Raw genomic sequence first — 20,107 nt, forward strand, 5'->3', positions numbered from 1 at the left:
AACAAATCTCTCCCACTACTGTGCTATTAGGTAGGTGTTCCTCGTCACTGAAAAATATTTTGTGTTTTCTACCCTCTTTACACTTCCCTACCCTACTATTCTCTCTGCCTATTATCGTATTGAAACATTTCTTATAAAGGTTGTCATCAACCTCCAGGTTCCTAAATCCAATAGCCATTTTATGATATCATCTTACTTGACATTTCAATTACCAGCCCAATTAGCTGCTCCCTCATGTTTGACATTGTCTTCTCTTGAGCTTCATGTACCAGTCTTTCCTGATTATCCTCCCACCCGACTAAGTGCTGATTTTCAGCTCCTTTGCTGGTTCGTTCTCCTCTGCTCAACTATAAATCAGATGTCATTCCTCTGTGTAAAAACCAATGGATTCTCATCACGCTGAGAAGGCAAATTTAAATTCTTTACCTGAAATCCTTATATGTTCTAGCATCTACCTCCCTCTCCAATCTAACTGCATACGATTCTTGCCCTCTGACACTATCTTTCAGCCACACTTGTCTCCTTTCTCTCCCCCAAATGTGTCAAGCAATTTTCTATGCTTGAATTGTTCTTCCTCTGTATCTTTAAATAATCTCTCCTTATCATTCAGGACTCAGTTTTTAAGTGCCACCTGCCCAGAGACACTTTTCATGAATATGCTACTTAAATTTGCTCCTTAGTTACTCTATCAGTTTTTTTTAACATAACATTTTCGCTACTCAATATTTTCTTATGTATTAGTTTAGTCATTTGATGTTTGTCTCTACTTACTAGAATATAGAATCCACTAGAACAGAGATGTCCTCTGTCCTTCTCACTACATATTCCAAGCAACTAAAAGTCAATAAGCTTTTGTTGAATGAATGGTGCTATGTGGATAAATAAGGACAATATATACAGATGAGTTTGGCCCTTTCTGATTGCATAGAGATTACCATCTAATAGGAGGCATTAGCTTTTTTTTAAATGTAATTACAATTATATTAACAAGCACATATAATCACAAAACAGTATTCCAATCTTTCAAAAACCATAGTGTACAATTTTTTTGGTAAAGATAAACTAGGTTAAACAGAAGAATAAATAGAGAGTAAACAGAAGAGACTCTTCTAGAACCAAGATATCCTGCCTGGGAGGTCCAGTTTCCCTAAGACATTATCATATTACACTAATTATTTGGGAAATTCCTGAATGAGTGTGCAAAAGTTCTAGCCATCTAGCTTCCATCTTAGAACATTTTATTATGTAATGCAAGGATGGAAAGAGGGTTTGGGAGAAGGCCTGTCACTTTCTGGAAAATCTGAAGTGCCTACTTGTGAAACAACAATGCTTGGCACCTGTCAGACTAGCTCTTAGTTATTCAAACTCTTGGGCAAGTATAAGGGAACTTACTAGGATTGGCTGTATCAAAAACCCAAATGCATGAGCATTTTTATCCTAGGACTTCTATTTTTCAAATGTCAACATTTTAGAGCACTATAAAATCACTTACTTTTTCTTCCTCTCTCTAGATCTTCATGCTGTATTTTCAAGTGAAGCAATTTAGAATAAAATGACCATGCATCTATTTTGTGTGTGGAGTCTATGCTGTCTATCGTGCCTTTGACATTCCAGAGCTTACACTGGTTAATAAAACTCTTTCTGCCATGAGGCCAAAAATGGAAACATTAACATTCAGAGTTGTCCTTGAAAGTCATGTTGAGTCTGTATTTTCTGAGTTATATAAGCCAGGACTGGAAACATTTCAAATGTGCCAGCCAAGAATTTTAAAAATAATAGTTAAAATAATATTTTGGTGGCCAATATATCATAAGTTGCTTTAATTAATCTGGCCGATTCTTTTTCCCTATCACTCAAGTATGAGAGTATATATTAATACATATATTAAAAACAACTAGGAAATCATACTATATTGCTCACATTTTTACATGTAAATTGCTATTTTTACTGTTTTAATATATTTTAGTAAAGGAACTTGAGAAAATCATTATTTAATCCCTGAAGTCCTTATTTTCAAACTCATATTGAATCTTTCTAAAGCATATGTGATCAGATGTACTATCTATTTTATTCAGTACTTAGATTTCTGATTTTGTTTTATCTATTTGCTCTATAATCCGAAATTATCTTCTTGCCGTATTGATCAAGGGTTGACATTTTATGCTTTTGCAAAAGTGCTAACACAAAATACCACTAAAGCTAGTTGTGAGTTGATAGCTTTAAAATCAAACATAAGAACTATCTGGACTTCTAGTGAGTAGAGGGAAATAAAGGAAGGTGGGAGACTCTCCAGAGTGGCTGAGAATCTTGAAGAGTGCATAGCACTGGGGTAGCTTAGCATAAACTATATTTGATTTAAGTTATTTCCAGTATTTCTTTTTCTTGTCTATGGCTTTTTCAAATCATATCTCTTTTTTTACTCCTAATCAGGGATGCAAATAGAAAAGGTTAAACTGACCTTTCTGAGCATACTCAGAATAGCTGCAAGATAGAAGTGAACGCGACACTATAATCATATTTCCTATTTTCCCAAACCTCTGCTCTGAAAATAAGTATTAATGAATATCACAGTATTATCTAATCCTCCAATATTAGCAAAAGACAAAAGAGTATAAAATATCCAAGGTCCAGAGTTTATTTTTCAAAAAGTTGCTTCTCAGAAGTAGCAAAACTGCCCCACACAAAAAGGTGAATTTAAAAAGTTAAATTTTTCTGCCATCCTATGTATCCATGAATAAGGGCCTTGATTATTGGTATTAAGTATACTCTCCTGCTTCCCTTTGAGAAAACATGGATTCTCAAGGCTACTAATTTTTAAAATACCTTAAAGTATTGAAAAGCTATATTAAAATTAATTTTTAATTAAATATTTACTTTTTATGGATTAGATTTTACCATAGCTGGATTTATACAATGGAGATTTACAGTTGATTTGATAATTAAGCCTGAAATATGAGCCAAATTATTCTGAATATAGATGTACCCCCAGAGAAGTATGCTAAAATTTTTGCCTATCAGAAGATAATATCTTCAAATTAAAGTGTTGTAATATATGAATGTTAAAGTATGTTTTTCTTTATTAAAAGCACATAAATTATTTACACACACATATATACATACTAGGTATTTTATTATGCATTTCTGGCCATTATTTTTATTAAAGTAATGCATTTGTTACATGTATCAGATTAAAGAAAAGTCTGTCACGCTCCTAATTAAATTTCTATACCGTTATTAGATAGATACAAATGTCAGCAATGTTTGTTCCCTAATGTCAACTAACAAGCTTTTTTGTCCCTTATGACAAGAGAAAAGGCCAACAGTGAAATTTAACATTAAAAATGCTTAGATTTGACAAGGTTAGATTTTGTTATACCTCTGTAAATAATTTTTTTAATAAATTATTGTCTAGTTAAAGAACCTGACCAAACTCATTATTCCCTTAGTACATATTCACAACCTTATGATTTAAATATGACTTTTCTTCTATATCTTTCACATGTCACCAGTGGTACCAAATTCTTGCTCTGACCTATGTCAAGTTGGTTTTAAAAAACTGGCTGAGGACAACCACTGGAGAAGGAGTCACTTGAGTGTTTACGCTAGACTTATGATACTTTACCCTTTCTTAGCACATATGTCAAATAATGCTTAGAAAATAAAGGCATGGAAATATGTAAAGCTAGGGAATTATTGGATTTGATGTTTAGAGGTGAAGAGCAAAAAATTAATAAAAAGGTAGAGCAATAGAAAACAAATACAAGGTTGGGTCTCCTGTAAGCTCCATAGGAGGAGATACAATATTTCCCTTGGCCATAGTATACGCTCAGCAACATGGAACAGGAGAGAGCAGCGGTTGCCTATGTGCATAGCTTATTTTGTGACTTCTTCTACTTCAATGATTAACCAACGTGAAATTGCCAACACTTGCAGGCCCTATATGCATGCGTGTGTGTGCATAGACACACACACCTAGAAACAACACAGATCACAGGTTCTTCATGGATTGTAAGGCCATCTATTGCATCCCACATATCACTTTAAATTAATATGATTAGGGGCCGGCCCTGTGGCATAGTGGTTAATTTTGCGTACTCCGCTTCAGTGGCCTGGGGTTGGCTGGTTCAGATCCTGGGTGCAGACCTACACACTGCTCATCAAGCCATGCTGTGGTGGCATCCCATATAGAAGAACTAGAAGGACACACAACTTGGATATACAACTATGTACTGGGGGCTTTGGGGAGAAAAAAATAGGAAGATTGGCAACAGATGTTAGCTCAGGGCCAATCTTCCTCACCAAAAAAAAAAAAAAAGAAGAAGAAGAATGTCCTTGGAGAAGCCGTAAAAAATTATTTAAAAATTAATATAATTAGAAAGATTAATAAAATATTAAGTTTAAGTAATGTATAGTTTTTTATTTTGTTCTGTTTTTTATGAGGAAGATTAGCCCTGAGCTAAGATCTGCTGCCAATCCTCCTCTTTTTGCTGAGGAAGACTGGCCCTGTGCTAACATCAGTGCCCATCTTCCTCCACTTTATATGTGGGACGCCTGCCACAGCATGGCTTGCCAAGCAGTGCCACGTCCGCACCTGGGAACCGAACTGGCGAACCCCGGGCCACTGAAGCGGAACATGTGAACTTAACCGCTGCACCACCGGGCCTGCCCCAATGTACAGTTTTTTAGCTTAGTCTAATTAATGTACACAAAAGGAATGATGGATGAGAACAAAACTTGTATCAAATATAAAATTTGCAAAAATCTTAGGAAACCAGAAGAGTTTCTAGGATCATGGAATAAGTTCAACATCTAGGAAAGTAGTATCTTGGAAAATCCATCTCAGGAACAAAAAAAATCCCTAGATACTTATGAACAATCAGCTAATGCAACATATCTGGATATAAACTTATTTTATTTTCAAATAAAAGGGTCCTGGCCAAATCAGAAAGGTTCATGATTTCTTATGAAATAATGGGGAGGTTGGCAATGGATCCTTCTCTTCGCCTTTTCTCTTATGGCTAGTCTTACCTCCTTCTTTCCATCATCTCTGCACTGGGCTAGGCTCTACTCCCCCTGCTTCCTTGAATGAAATGATCTGGCAATGACTTACCATTTTATTTTCAGTCCATTATTCACTTTGCTAAGCCTGACTGGTCAAAGTATTGTTTAGTTCCCCAGGAGGATCTATTTGTGGTATGTAATTTTGTTGTAAATTTGCTGAATATTTTAAATAACCATCCTCAACAGGCTCTCCTAAAAGGGCTTTTATTTTGATATCCACTTACTTAAATGTATTGCATAGTTGCTTTTACCTTTTTGTTAGAAATAAATGTTTATATTTCTTCCAACTCCTAAGCTACCAAAGGGGAGCCCTAAAGACCATTTCAATGAAGACATCTGAACAATTTTTAAAGCACCTAATGCTCCCCAATTGCAGAGAGAGGGCTCAATAAATATGAAAAATTGTTTTAAAAACAGTTGACAATTAATGTACCTCTATATCTTTCACAATATAAGGAGAAAGGACATAGTGTGGATGACAGATGGACAAAAAGATGTGCATGTTTAAAGGAGTGAGATCTGAAATCAGGTTTCCTAGGTTTGATTCCTGGATGTATTGCTAATGAGCTATGTGACCTTGAGAAAGTTTTGAACCACACCAAGCCTCAGCTTGCTAATTTTCAAAATTGGGATAATAAGAGTAACTATTTCTGTAGGTGGTTAGGAAGACTGCATAAGCTATAATTGGTTAGCATGTTGCCTGACACACAGTACGAACTCAATAAATATTAACAGCTAGTTAATCCTAAAAACTCACATTTAGGCATATTCACAACAAAGACTTTAAACCATACTACAGGAACCCAATAGTCACCTAATTCACCCTCAGCTAATTCATGCTGCCTACCAGCCTCTAATAGGCATCCTAAGTACAGAAAGGGAATATGATTTTGGAAATGAAGGAAAAGAAGAGCTGAAGTCACAGCAAAGTTTTAGAATCTGGAGAAATACATAATGAATTTTAAATTGTTAAATAAGACTTTAACTTCCAAATTATTTACATAAGATTAACGACAGTAGCTTTAAACTAACTGTTCTAGTGGTCTCATACATTGCTGAAAAATAAGCATGGTCAGAGGAGCTATTTCATGGACTGGGGAAGACAGACCCTAATCACTAAATACTAGCCCTCAATTCTCCTACCTTTCCTCTTCCCTCTATGATTCATACATGCATGCATGCATGCATCCATCCATCCATCCTGCACATAGTTAAGCCACCGAAATCAGAAATTAAAGTGAATGCCAAGAAAACCTAATAAATAATTACAAAATGCCTTTTGCCTAACAATAATTATTGAAAAAGAAGACAATAGGATTCTTGGGAGAGAGGGTTGGGCTGGAAGGTTTCAGGTGCAGTAGAGAGGAAGTTATATACATTGATTGGCTAACAGTATATAGATGAGGTATTCAATTCTACTGATTACCTTTCTGCTCAAACATTATTTCCCATTCTCACCATAAGCCTATTTTCTTCTATGTTCCCCTTCTAGTCCCTTTTGCTCTGACTTTAAAGTAAGAACTACAGGATTAATGTTCAAAAAACAAATCTTTAATCATTTTGATTCTGAGAATTTCATACACAGCCACCACCAGTGAGCTGTCCTTCCTCAGTGCTTACTGTGAGTTTGAAGACTTCTATACACTCAGTCTCTCCGTCTCTTCCATCTAGATATTCCCAAACCCGGGAAACCAAGGGCAACATTTCCCCAATCTCTTTGCTACTCTCTGCATTTGCTCTAGACTCTAGGATCTCCCCTGGAGTCAAGCTTCAGTGGAATCTTAAAATGAAGGGAAAGAGCCTGGGTTCAAAAGCAGAAAAGTCAAGATGAAAGTCAAGTCTACCAATTACTATTCAACTTACCCGGGCAACTCCTTAACCTTTGTGAACACATTTATTAAACTGCAAAATTCAGGGTTAAAATCCCTCCAGGATAGGTTTAGTACTGGAGGTAGATGAGATGACTCATTAAAATCAGCTAGCACAGTGTTTAGTAGAGTTGGTAGGTGGTAAGGAAATGCTTATTTTCTTCTATTTCTGACATCGTCACCTTATCCTTCCATTCTTAGACAAAGATCCATGGAAACAGCCCTTCTGGGCATTAGTATTTATTCTCAATACCCCTGATAATCATACACGTATCTTTTAATTACTAAATATTCTCAGCATGCTGAAACTATAGAACATCGTGTAAAAATCTCTGATTTAGTAGTTTTCTCATTCTCTCTAGATATGACCTAGATATTCAATTGTTAACAGAACATAAAATATTATCCAGTATAAATTATCTCTGAAGAATGTAGTTCCATCGAATAACAGAATACTACCAGTTGTACCGCTAGAAATCATTCTGTTCCTAACAGAAATATTAAACATAAATGACAGTATACTGTAGTTAACAATTTTATATTCTTTAGAAAGAGACATAGTGCCATATTAAATCTTATTTGCAACATGCGATTGGATTTATGAACATGTATTTTGTTCTAAGATAGGTGAATATATTTTTCAAGAAAAATTATTTTTGTAAAGCTCATATTATCATATCTGTTATGACTTTCTTGTAAAGAATTTTCCCCTAAAATATGTTCTAATATGTTTCGTATTCTTAAATAATTCATTTATATTATCAATGTTGCATTACCTATTCAAGGGAACTGAAATTAATTGGTACCGGTTCAGGAAAATAGAGATACTTTACATGAGACTAACTCAATAAGTGAGAGAGAGAGTTCTTTGTTTTTCCTTTTTTTTTTTTTACCCTCCTCAGAAGCCAGAAACTTCTAATGAAAAAGCATTACAGAAGCAATTAAGCATAAAAAATAAAGTTGGTGTCTCTAAGATGAGGGGGTCTTGGGTAGTTATATTTTAGTAAGTGCACTGATGTACTTTAAAACAAGACTGTGACATTTCAAGCAATGATACTGAATCATTACTCAGTAATTTCTAATAACTAATTAGTAATCTGTTAGCTGGATATACTTGATAAAACAAGAACATGGGTATGGATTTCATTATTATTACTGTTATTATTTTAATTAAATCAATGGCATTATCTAGTATGCAAAGTTATACTTAGATTCTGCTGCTTGTTTATAATATGTTCATGGAAAATTAGGTGTCTCCTCAACCAGATTAAAAAAATTAAAACTGACTATCATGAATATACTACTATGTAGACTATGTAAGTGTGATGTTCTTTTTAACATTAACTTGCCACTTATTTGTGTCGAAAGAGTATTATTACCACAGAAATCAATTTCATTCAGGTATAAGTCATGTCTTTTACAATAATAACACCTAACATCATTTATACAATTCTGAGTATCAGGTATTATTCTAAATGCTTTTTATGCAATTATGTATTAAATATTTTTACCAATCCTATAACATAGGTATCATCATCATCATCATCATCATCCTGATTTCATACTTGGGGAAGGTGAGGCACGAAATAGTTAAGTACTTTTTGAAAAGTCATTCAGCTTGCAAGTGATAGAGCTCCGTTTTGAAACTAGGCATTCTGGCTCCAGAGTCTGTGATATACTGCCTCTCATATAAAAGATATTAATATTGCTCAAATAAGCATAAGAGATAGATACACTGTTTTGAATAACTCTACATCATAAGGCACAGAAATAGAAACTTAAAGTCTAAGTGGATACGTGTACTCAGTTGAGTTCCAGGTTTTAGCCCCCGCCCAGTGACACTTTAATTCAATCTATTACCTTTTAAAGACTCTTACCACAAAGCTGGATTAAGACACACACATAATAGTTATGTCCTACTACATGTTCTTATTGAGCATTCCAAATTAGTCATAATACTGTGTATTGATATGGCCATGGGTGCCTCTCCCACCTGAGAGAATGCATTTTTTTCTCCTATGGTTCCTATAACCTACCCCTTGAAGGTCAAGTAAAGTTTATATGGAACCCAAAGAAAGAGGCAGAGCAATATCTCTAGGCCTCTTCTCTCCTTTCTTACTAAGAATCTGGAAAGAAAGGTTAAATTGTAAGCCTAGCTTAAAAGGCCGACAAGACCTGACTGAGCCTAGGACTGAGGCCAAAAGGGCAAAAGGAGTCCTTACAATTTATACGAAGTTAAACCTAACTCAGAAGGCCAGAGTTCTATACACAATTTTAAAAACTAAGTTTTATGATTACAGACAGTACAGTTTGCCTGGCTGGTCCACTCTAAACGTCTTCCTCATGAACTGACCACCCTGTGGTAAGGAGCCAGCTAAGGATGTGATTTCATCGAATGGCTTTCCTTTCCTGCATAACCAAGGGTTATAAGCTTGATTTCTATGAACGTATCTAAGAATGACCGCTGGTAGCATCTTCTGTGATATTTATAAAGATGCCGGGGTTACAAGCATTAAAATATTTGAACAGAGAATGAAAAAGGATAGAAAGAAAAAACAAAAGTGAGAGGTAGTGAGAGGGCACCAGAGATAATACTTCCATTTAAATGCCTTTATAGATGTGTTCGTTCTTCATCTATATGAGTTGTTTTCTTGCCCCTACTCACAATTTTTTATTGTTTATTTCAATTGTCAGATTCATGTCTCTATCAGAAAGGTAGCAATGATGAACCCTCTGTGTGTGACAGAACTAGTCAGAATTATTTAAAGGGTCTACTCCAAAAGACATTTACTGAGCATCAGTTATATGCTAAGTACTCTGTTAGGCATTGGGGAAACAGCCTATCTGGTTCTCTGGTTGTAGTATAGTATTTTTTCCTGATTATATTGTTTACCTTTCCTATCATAGTTATCAAATATTCATTAAGTACTTATGGGGGCAAAAGATAGAAAATAAAATGGGATTTCATAAAAGTAACTAAGAACATGGACTTTTAATCTTGCAAAAGAAAGAAGAGAGCTTATTTACTAGTCACTAAAAGCACTACTTGATTCTGTAGCATTCTTAGGCCTTTCAGAATTGCTCATCCTTCTCCCAATTAACTGCATTTCTCTCTTCGCATTGCCTATTTTAAAAATCCAACTTTGGAGGCAGCCCTGTGGCATAGTGGTTAAGTTCAGCATGCTGTGCTTTGGCAGCCTGGGTTTGGTCCCTGGGAGCAGACCTATGCCGCTCATTGGTGGCCACGCTGTGGTGCCGAACTACATACAAAATAGAGGAAGATTGGCACAGATGTTAGTTCAGGGTGAATCTTCCTCAGCAAAAAAATAAAAATAAAAATAAAATAAAATCCAACTTTGGCCTTCCAATTGCCCAGTCTCAGAACCTATTATTTTGAGCTCTGCACATTCCTTAAATCTAGTCCTGTTTGTACTGTTATTGATTTCCAAAATGTTTCTTACACCTGTTTGCAATTTTCATTGACACTGCCTTCAATCAGGTTCTATATACTTTCTGCAGTGTCTTCCTAACATGTCTTCTGTCCTCCTGTTCATCTGTGCTCTAACTTATCTTATATGATATATCTTCCTAAAAATTAAGATAAATTTTCCAAAATTGCCACTCTTCAGTTTAATTTCTCATCAGTAACGGCTGCCTATTACCCATAGAATAACTCCAAATGCCTGAGTCTCGAGTTCAAGACTCTCCACGATCAAGTTGTAGTCTTCTAGTACTGAGCATAGTGTAACACATGACCTAGGCAAATGACATACCCTGTATTCCCCCACCTCATTTCCTTTGCCCAAACAAATCACTGTTTTTAACCTCCTCAAGCCATCTGCCATATTCTGCCTTGTATAATGGTCACTTGTTTTCTGTGTCTTTATCGGATATACTAGAATGTGAGCTTCTTGAAGAAGATTCCATATATGGTATGGAACTGTGCTTTAATAAGTGTTTGTTCAGTGATATGGAATAGAATGCAATGGAATGCAATGAAATGTCAAATCTTTTAGCAGGGTTACACCTAAACCTTCCCCATTACATGAACATTGAGATCATTTTAAAGGTCACCAGAAAAGGATATTTCACAATCATGGCAACCCAAATGTTTGAGATTAACTAAGCTTCAAGGAAAGAATAGGTGACTGAGCTTCTAGGAGGTCATTTAATTTGTATTAATCAGTACTTAACATAGAACATTCACTGAAGTCAAATTATAGTGCACATGTCACATTTATATCTGCAAATTCTAATAACTTGTATGGTAAGGACTTTGTTGACCGCATTACTAAGCCAATGTAGCTAATAACAAAAGACTAAATCTTTCAAAAGAATTGGAAACTTAGCTAGTAAACGAAGCTTTAAACTTCCTCTCCGTCTGACTGTGCTATGAGACAAAAGATTCCTCAGTCAAATATCTTCCTTTTGATTAAAATACCCTCGAAAATAGCAAACTTCTTTCCCATTAATGAATGTTCAAGCCCACAATGGACTTTTACTCCTCAATAATATTGTCACTCCTTCAAGGGAAATCTTTCATTCCTTATCAACATCACTAATAAAGTCTATCTCTTAAGACAGAAATAACCAACCAGGATTATTTCTGACACGTTCCTTGACAAGGGATACGAGAGGTCCAATTTGTCAACTCCTGAGAGAATCACTTTTGGGTGACTCAGATCTAAAAGTAAACCTCTAAATTCTCTTCCCAAAGCAATAGCTATGAGGAATGAATTGTCTCTTCCAAATTTTGCAGCAAATTGAAGTTTTTCGAGTTACCCAAAGTTAACAGTTTGGCTAGATTTAATAGTAACCACCAATATAGGATCTATCGTTTCACCTTGCCTAATTGGCAGATTCAGTAAAAATGACTTATCTCCATGACATTTCATAGTGGTTGAATTTCTAGCCTGCCTCATAATAAAATCGTGTTGAAATAAAGATAGCAAAGGATCCTGTCACAGAACATAGAGAAGCATATCTGTAATATTCACGGTGTACTTGTAAGATTTGCAAACATTTTTATTTTGCCCTCCAACTGAGAGAGAGAGAGAGAGAGAGTGAGGGAGAAAGAGCGAGCGAGTACCAGAGCCCTGTGACCTGAGCAGAATCTAAATAGATTACTAGCAACAAAATGTATCTTTTCTTCAATTTTGTCATCTGTAGTCATTTCTTAAGAAAAGGAAGAAGACAACTCAAGGATTCAACATCTATCCATGAAAAGCCAACAAGACTAAATGTTAGACTAGGTGAGAACTGTGGTGATGCAGCAGAGTGGGGTTGCTTTTTTGACTACTTCAAGGTCACTGATGTATTTTGTTCTTAGAGGAGAAATTTCCTTATTTTCATTCACTTTCAATTCTTCAGAAGCAAGGCTGCAAAGCGAATCAACGACTAAATAAGGCTTTAGTTTGAACTCAGTTACCTAAAGAAAAAAGCATTTATCTTCTTCTGTTTTATAAAGCACGGCAAGACGAACAAAAACAATTTACTCCTTTTAATGGGCACTTTTAAGAAAATATACGTTTCACATTTAAGTAAATTCAACTCTTTTATAAATTGTTTGATTTTGTTAAATCATTTTTTTCCTCCCCGTAATCACTTCAAGTAACAAAAGAGTATTATTAATTGTCAGGCTTTCTCTTAGCTATGTGTTTTTTCTCTTGTCTTAATTTTATAAAAAATAATATATCCTGAAGTGGGTTTAAACATTTAAAGGTAGAAGATGGCCTCACTCTCTGAGCCAGCAAACCAATTCTTTCTGTTTCTCCTTATGCATTATATGAATAAGTCCTGGATGTAAAAGATTGCATAATCAACTTGCATATAATTCTGTTGCTTTCTTTTTGTTTCAAATTATTCTCCTCAAAGCAATTTCATGCTCATCAGAAATGGCATATTTTCAAGTAATGGACAATCTATTCAAATTTTATGACAATATTAGTCAAACATTTTCCATTCCATTCACTCTCTATCTTCCAGAGGAAAGTGAAAAACATTTCAGGTCATTGTCAGAATATGAAGACTCTGCCTGGCCTGTCTAACCTTAATAAAGGGTCTGTTCAGAGTTTCAAACTAAGACCTCTCCTCGTAGTTGCCCTAAGTAATTCACACTTATGGCTACCCTGCCATTCTTTTGCCACTTCTCCTTTGGAGCCCTTCTTCCTGGCTTCTTTCTTAGACTCCAGGCACCCCGCAGCTGCAGCCTTTCCTCTGATGTGCAATGCTACTGGCCTTAGTCTGGCCCTTTTCTGAAATGCCTCATGTTCCAAAACTAAGGGGAACATGAAAACCATGACTGGAAGGAACATTAGAAACCAACTGGCTCAACACTTTCATTTCCAAAGTGAAGATATGGAGAACATGAGAGATTCAGCACTTTCTGAAAGTCATACATTTAGTTAGTGGTAAAGCTGGGATAGTACTCTGGCTTCCAGGGTGAGGAGGTTGTCTTCGTTAGCTTCCTCCCCAAAGAGACCCTGAGCCAAGAATTTGCAAATAATTTATTTGGGAAGTGATCTCAGGAGGCATTAGGAGAAGGTGGAAGTGTGAGACAGGTTATCCCGTGAACATCTAGAGCCCAGTCTTGCTAGGAAACCTCTGAGAGACTGTGGGAATTGAGCGACACCTTGGAATTCTCCCATGATGGGGTGAGGATTCTGCGGTATTTATCCATCATCTCCCATCCCTCATTGGTTAATGGTAGCTCTGGCAATCCTACCTCCACTTCCCGCTCACCCTCAAACAGGCTGAGATTCTCCTGCAGCCAGCAAATGCCTTCAGAAAAAAAGAAGCCATTGGTGCATACAGAAACTGTCTGCAGGAAACTGCTAGTGTAGGCCAAGGGGAAGAGGGCAGGCACAGAGTCTACCAGAGGAGTTCATGATCCACAGAGGAAAGGCAGCACAGTTTGAGAACTAGCACTGGATCTATTTCTCTATCAGATGTTGAATTAAATTCTATGTGACAAGTTAACCTCTCTTAGTCACAATTTTCAAGTGAAAATTAGAATACAATTGATGCTTTATTTTTTTTCCTTATGGAGTAGTGGATGGTGAATACCATAGCTTTAGTTCTCCTTAAACTCCTTAATCATAAACTGCTGTGGCCAAAGGATGGCTTTGGAGTCAGTAACAGCAAGGGGCAGTCCCATTTGTCATTGAACGTGAAGTTCATTAAATAAGAAAAGAATTCTGGGACTTCGAAAGAAAGATATCTTTTATCTTTATGGAAGAACTGTGAAGTTAGCTCTGATAAAATGTTATAAAAGGAGAGAATGAAATTGAGTGAGATGCAGATTTAGGAAGTATGAGTTGAGGGAACAGATATTTCCTTACAAAGGCATAAATCCAAGAACCATGGATCCTGAGGAGAGTTGTCAGATAAAATCCAGGATGCCCAGTAAATCTGCATTTCAGGTAAACAATGAATAATTTGGGTAATACACTATAAAACATTTGCTGTTCATCTGGAACTCAAATATAACTAGGCTTCTTGCATTTTTATTTGCTAAATTGGGCAACCCTAATGCTGGGCCAATCATGATGGTTCACCTGTGTATGTATGTGTCCTGATGGACTGGACAAGATTCTGTTCCTACAATAAAACCCAGAGCCAGTTTTGTAACAGTTATTAGAATGAGGCACCCTCAAAATTCCAGATCAGAAATATTCTTGTAGAAATCTTAATACAGAAATAACAAATGCTTTCTAGCAACCAGAGAGTATAACTGTAAAAGTATAAATAAACTGAAGAAAGATGATAAGATGAAAATATTAAAATTAACAGACACTGTATTTTATAGGAAAGCAATGTTACAGATATTCATTTTTCATCAAGCTTGGCGTGCTCTAAAACATTATGAACTGCAGGTAAAAACATGTAAAAAAAAGTCTTGTCTCATTACTTAAATTTGCATTACAGGTCATCCCTACAGAGACCCTCTTCCAGGAAACCAAAACTTTAATAAATTACAAACCCAGCATTGTTCTCTTCCAGGAATACGCTCAAATTCTTATCAAATACGAAAAGCCTGGTTATGTTGTATTTGAAAAAAATAAACATTTCAAAAAATATTAGGTAAAAACAATTTTAAAACTCTTCTTGATTGAAGCTTTAATTCTTTTCTATCTTTAAACCACGACGTGTGTATGTATGTGTGTATGTAATACATACACATAGTTTGTTTTCCAATAGAAAGCAAATACCATAAAACATACCAACCTTATGTTGTTGTATTTGGTGTTTTAGGGCCTCAAGATCGGGTCCAAGGGGCTCTTTCTCCATTTTCTTTGTTCTCTCTTCTGTTTTCGTTAGCCACTCATTTAACTCTTTCAGTTGCTTATTCTGGAGATCCATTAAAACTTTATGTAAACTGAAAATTTGAAAGATGTCTATTATTACCTCTATCAAAGCAACTTTACTTAATATTATTATTAAACTTATAACTGTTGACATTTACAATTTATGGCATGTTCGCATTGTTTGGCATCTGTTGGACATTAAGAATGAATGTGAGTAGAGTTCGTGATCAATCACCTCTGAAGTTATTCTTTCTCCAACTTATTAAAGTTCACACATCTCAATTTTTAGAAAGTTTCACATAGCTAACTAAATGTGAACATGCTAACTAAAGTGTGAGCTATCTCTGGTAGTTGAGCTACTAGTATATCTTGGCAATTGTTTGTTTACATTTCCATTATTTTAATCTGTGTGGTTATTAAAGTTGAACACAAATTCTTCGTCACTCTTCCCATCAAGAGATGGAGTCCTTTTCCCATCCTCACGAACATGGATTAGCGTTGTGATTTGTTTTGATCAAGAGAATACGGCAGAAGTGACACTATATGAGTTCCAAGTGCAGGCTGTAAGAGAACAGGCAGCATTTGTAGTCTCTCTCTTGGAACCCAGCTGCCATGATATAAGGAAGACCAGGCCAGACTACTGAATGATTAAAGACCATGTTGAGAGGGAGTCTGAGGATGAAATGCTATCTTAGAAGTTGAGCCTCTTGATGAGTGCAGCCCAATGAGTGACCCTAGCCATATCACAATCAGAGAACAACAATCTAGACGAGCCCTGCCCATACTCCTATCTACAGAATCATGATGTAATTATAAATTATGTTAAGCCACTAAGTTTTGGGATCATTTGTTATGCATAAATAGATAAGTGAAAGAGTGTTTTTTCAAAGATGTACACAATAGTGGGCTGGGTAATGGATTTAAAGTCCAAAGGCTTGGTTTACAGCCTGGCTATATGACCTAGAACCGAGTTATTAAACCTTCTCAATTAGAATTCCAGCATCAGGGACATAGGGTAATATCCTGCCTACCAATCCCACGACTTCATGGGGAGGATGAAAGTTAAAATTGAGGGTATTTCATCCACTAATTCAACAAAAATTTGAGACTCAAATGAGAAGTGTTAGTACCTATTTTAAGGGAATTATACTTTATGAAGTCATTTTAAAGCATTTTTGGAAACCAAAGTATACTGAACACACCTTATAATGCTGATCAGGAGTACATAATTTGAATTAGGAATTTACTATTCTGATTTATAAAATCTTTACTAGAAATTTCCATTAAATCAGCACATTTAAAAACACAAAACACAGACATAACTGAGAGTGTTTAAAATAATGTAGATTACAACATTTTTTGACCTTTAACCTTTCAGAGACACATGTCCCCTGAGGCACAATGCAATCAGAAATCTGTGAGAATGAGCTTTCATTTGTGAAACAGAAAAAGTAAACATCTTCTTCCTATGGGAAACAACATAGATGAAGCGTCCATTTAAGTGGAAGCAAAAACTCAAAGTTGCTAGTTTAAGCCTCTTAAAAATGAATACCATCCCAGCATTGCAAGGAATATAAATCTTTCACTTTATTGGTTCAGTCTATCCCTTGAGAACTGACCTGATAATAAGATTTCATGAGAATTGGCTGCAGTATCATTCCTTGTGCTTGTTATTTTTCCTGCCCAGTTTGTCATTGAATTAAGCTAAAAATCTCACATTGAAAAACTGAAGGGAAAAAAATCCTACATTATTACTTGAAGAAATGTTTCAAGTCTAACATTTGTTAGAGTTAATAACGGATTTCATTTAAAAATATTATTTACTTTTTTTTTTTACTTTTGGACAGACATTTCATTCAACAAATATTCACTGAGTTCCATATCTATGCTGGAAACGCCTATGTGTTAGGAATAAACAAAAGGAAATACCTATCCTCATATTCAAGTAGCTTAGAGGCATTTAAAGAAATAGATACATCAACAATTACAATATTACAAGGAAATCACTATGATTAGATTTATATATATTATAGAGGGTACATAGAAAGAGGCTCCAAGTTGACTTGGGGTCATCAGGAATGGTGTCATTACAGAACACATAGCCTGAGAGTTGAGTAGTGAAAAACTTATTAAGTGTACAATTATTGAATACTTAGATATCAGGGATGGAGAGGTGAGAAAGATCTACACAGACCCTTATTGTCATAGAGCTTACATTCTGAGGATGGGGGCCACAGATCATACATAGCTCATTTGGCCATTAGTTAATTATAGTCGTGATCATCCTATGAAATGAGAGTAACTGAATTGAGTCTGTGAGGTAAGGACAGGCTTTTTGTTTTTTAAAGATTGGCACCTGAGCTGACATCTGTTGCCAATCTTTTTGTGTTTTCTTCTTCTTCTCCTTCTTCTCCCCAAAGCCCCCCAGCACGTAGTTGCATATTCTAGTTGCGAGTGCATCTGGTTGTGCTATATGGGACGCTGCCTCAGCATGGCTTGATGAGCAGTGCCATGTCTGCATGCAGGATCTGGACCTGAGAAACCCTGGGCAGCCGAAGTGGAGCACGAGAACTTAACCATTAGGCCATGGGGCTGGCCCCAGGAAAGGCTTTTTTGAAGTACTGATATTTGAAGAACTCTAAAGTGTGAAGAGGAACGTGGTAAACACTTTCTAGACAGAAGGAACCACCTGTGCAAAGGCCCTGAGGCATCATAGAGGACTAGGAAGGCCAGTACAGCTTGATCGTATAAGGTGTGGGATCACTGTGCAGTGTCATATCCTACACTGTTCTCTGGGTCCTGGGAGATTTCTTGAGCTCTGCCTGAAAATCTAATGTCTGAACCTCGAGTAATCTTTTATGTTTAGTAATGGTTTCATTTTATAAGCCTGGACTCAGGGACTAACCAATAAAAACAGATGTACTTGTAAGTGCTTTTGTCAGGTATTGCATCTTTCATAGGTGGAATGTAGGAATGTCTAGTTGGAGGTTCTTGGAGGAGGGGCCAGCATGGCTGGGTGGCAGGTAGTGTATGGGGCCACTCAGTGTGCAACATTTGTGGTTCAATATTTTAATGACTGGTACAGTCACATTAACGTTCTCCAGCCAAATAGATTCCTGCTTTTCCTCCCTATACCAGTGGTTCTCAAAGTGTGGTCCCTGCACCAATAGAATCATCCCATTGCCTAGGAACTTGTTAAAGATGCAAATGCTTGGGCCCTGCCTCAGATTTACTGAATCAGAAACTCTGATGGTGGGACCTAGGAATCTGTTTTAAGTGATTCTGACGTACAGTCAAGTTTAAGAAACACTATCCTAGATCATTTAATCTACATCCACAACTCACCCAAACTCTGTTGAGATCCATATATTAATTAATACTAACATTAATAGAAGGGCAAGTGCTAATGCTCAGGAAGTTATTCAGTTATTTCAACATTAGACTATATTTTCATCCTGACTTCACCTCCACTTAGAGAGAAATGTGAGCATCATCTCCCTAAGAATGAGTTCTGACCTGAGGCTCCAGAAGTCAGGGATTTCACATGTCTGAAGCCCGAGATTAAACTCAGAGTAAGACTGAAAACAGAAAGATGCAAGCGTGGAAGTGTGGTGGCGGGGTGACACAATCAGCATGAAAACAGGTAGCATTCGTCCTTTTGTGGAAAGGGTTCTGAGAAGATGCTTTAAGTACATAAATATTTATTTTCCTTACCATAGACCTTGACTAGATATTGGCAAATAGTAGCCCATATGCCTGATTTAATCTTTTATTAATTGAAAATAAATTGAAGTTGTTGCTGATAGTTACAAATCATGAGATACCACTTGCAATCTCCAGACCTGGCCACTCTTGAGACTATCTAAGAGGGTTTAGCAACTCGAAACCTGCCTTCCTACATGGTAACATCTGCAAAGCTGAATATCCTTTGTACTTCACAGACCAAGCATGAGCTCTCCAGTTTGCCATAGTGCCCACCACTGCCTGTCCTCTTTTATACCCAACTCACTTCACTCACCTATGTTACCTTTCTGGCTCCTATAATAGGCATTTGGATTCACTGCCTTATGATCTTGGTCACGGCTTCTCACACTTAAATATTCATATAGACCACCTCAGGATTCTGATTTAAATTCAGGGCGGCAGGTCTGAGAATTTTCATTTCTAACAAGATTTCAGGGGATTCCAGTGTTGCTGGGCCATGGCTGATACTTCGAATCACAAGAATCCAGGTGGGGATATTGTATATTTGAAAATCCCTGCTAGTTTTTTTAATGGGTGTGTGTGTGTCTGTGATTTATCAGTATCCCACTGCTCAAACTCAGAAGATTAAGGAGACATAGATTAATCTGGTGCTGGCAGGAAAACAGAAATGGGCATCATACTCAGGATGCCCAAACATACTCCCCTTTAGCATTCTTCTAGAGCTCATGAGGTGATAGGACTACTGAAGTTGCTCTCCTTCATTGATCCTCCATGATATTTCACAATGAATATTAATTAGGGAATGTGTTCCTTCAAGTATTGTGTCTAGTGCACAATTTATTTAAAGTGAAACAAATCCCAAAGGAGCAGATAGGATTTTCTTAAGGATGAAAATTCTAGAGGAAATGAACTTGGGGTTATGACAAGTTGAGAAAAAAGATGATGTCCACATGGAAAACCTCTGTGAAGAGCTTCAGTTCACATGGTTTTCCTTTGGACCATAGGAACGATTACTTTTTTAATTACTTTTTTTTTTTTTTTTTTTTGCTGAGGAAGATTAGCCCTGAGCTAACATCTGTGCCAATCTTCCTCCACTTTATATGTGGGTCACTGCCAAAGCATGGCTGATGATTGGTGTAGGTCCCTGCACAGGATCTGAACCTGTGA

The 20,107-nt window shown here is 36.4% G+C and overlaps 1 protein-coding gene across 12 annotated transcripts in view; it reads right to left on the bottom strand.

Annotated features, from left to right (window-relative positions):
• Positions 1–20,107, bottom strand: part of DMD (dystrophin) — a 2,265,680-nt gene that overhangs the window by 1,376,769 nt on the left and 868,804 nt on the right. For all 12 annotated transcript variants that reach the window (XM_070503127.1, XM_070503123.1, XM_070503121.1 and 9 more), the window contains one exon: positions 15,156–15,306. In XM_070503127.1, coding sequence (XP_070359228.1) covers positions 15,156–15,306 — 151 coding nt within the window. The remainder of the gene's footprint in view (positions 1–15,155; positions 15,307–20,107) is intronic.

The sequence above is a fragment of the Equus asinus genome, chromosome X (genome assembly GCF_041296235.1).
Source record: "Equus asinus isolate D_3611 breed Donkey chromosome X, EquAss-T2T_v2, whole genome shotgun sequence".
Taxonomy (NCBI): Eukaryota; Metazoa; Chordata; class Mammalia; order Perissodactyla; family Equidae; genus Equus; species Equus asinus.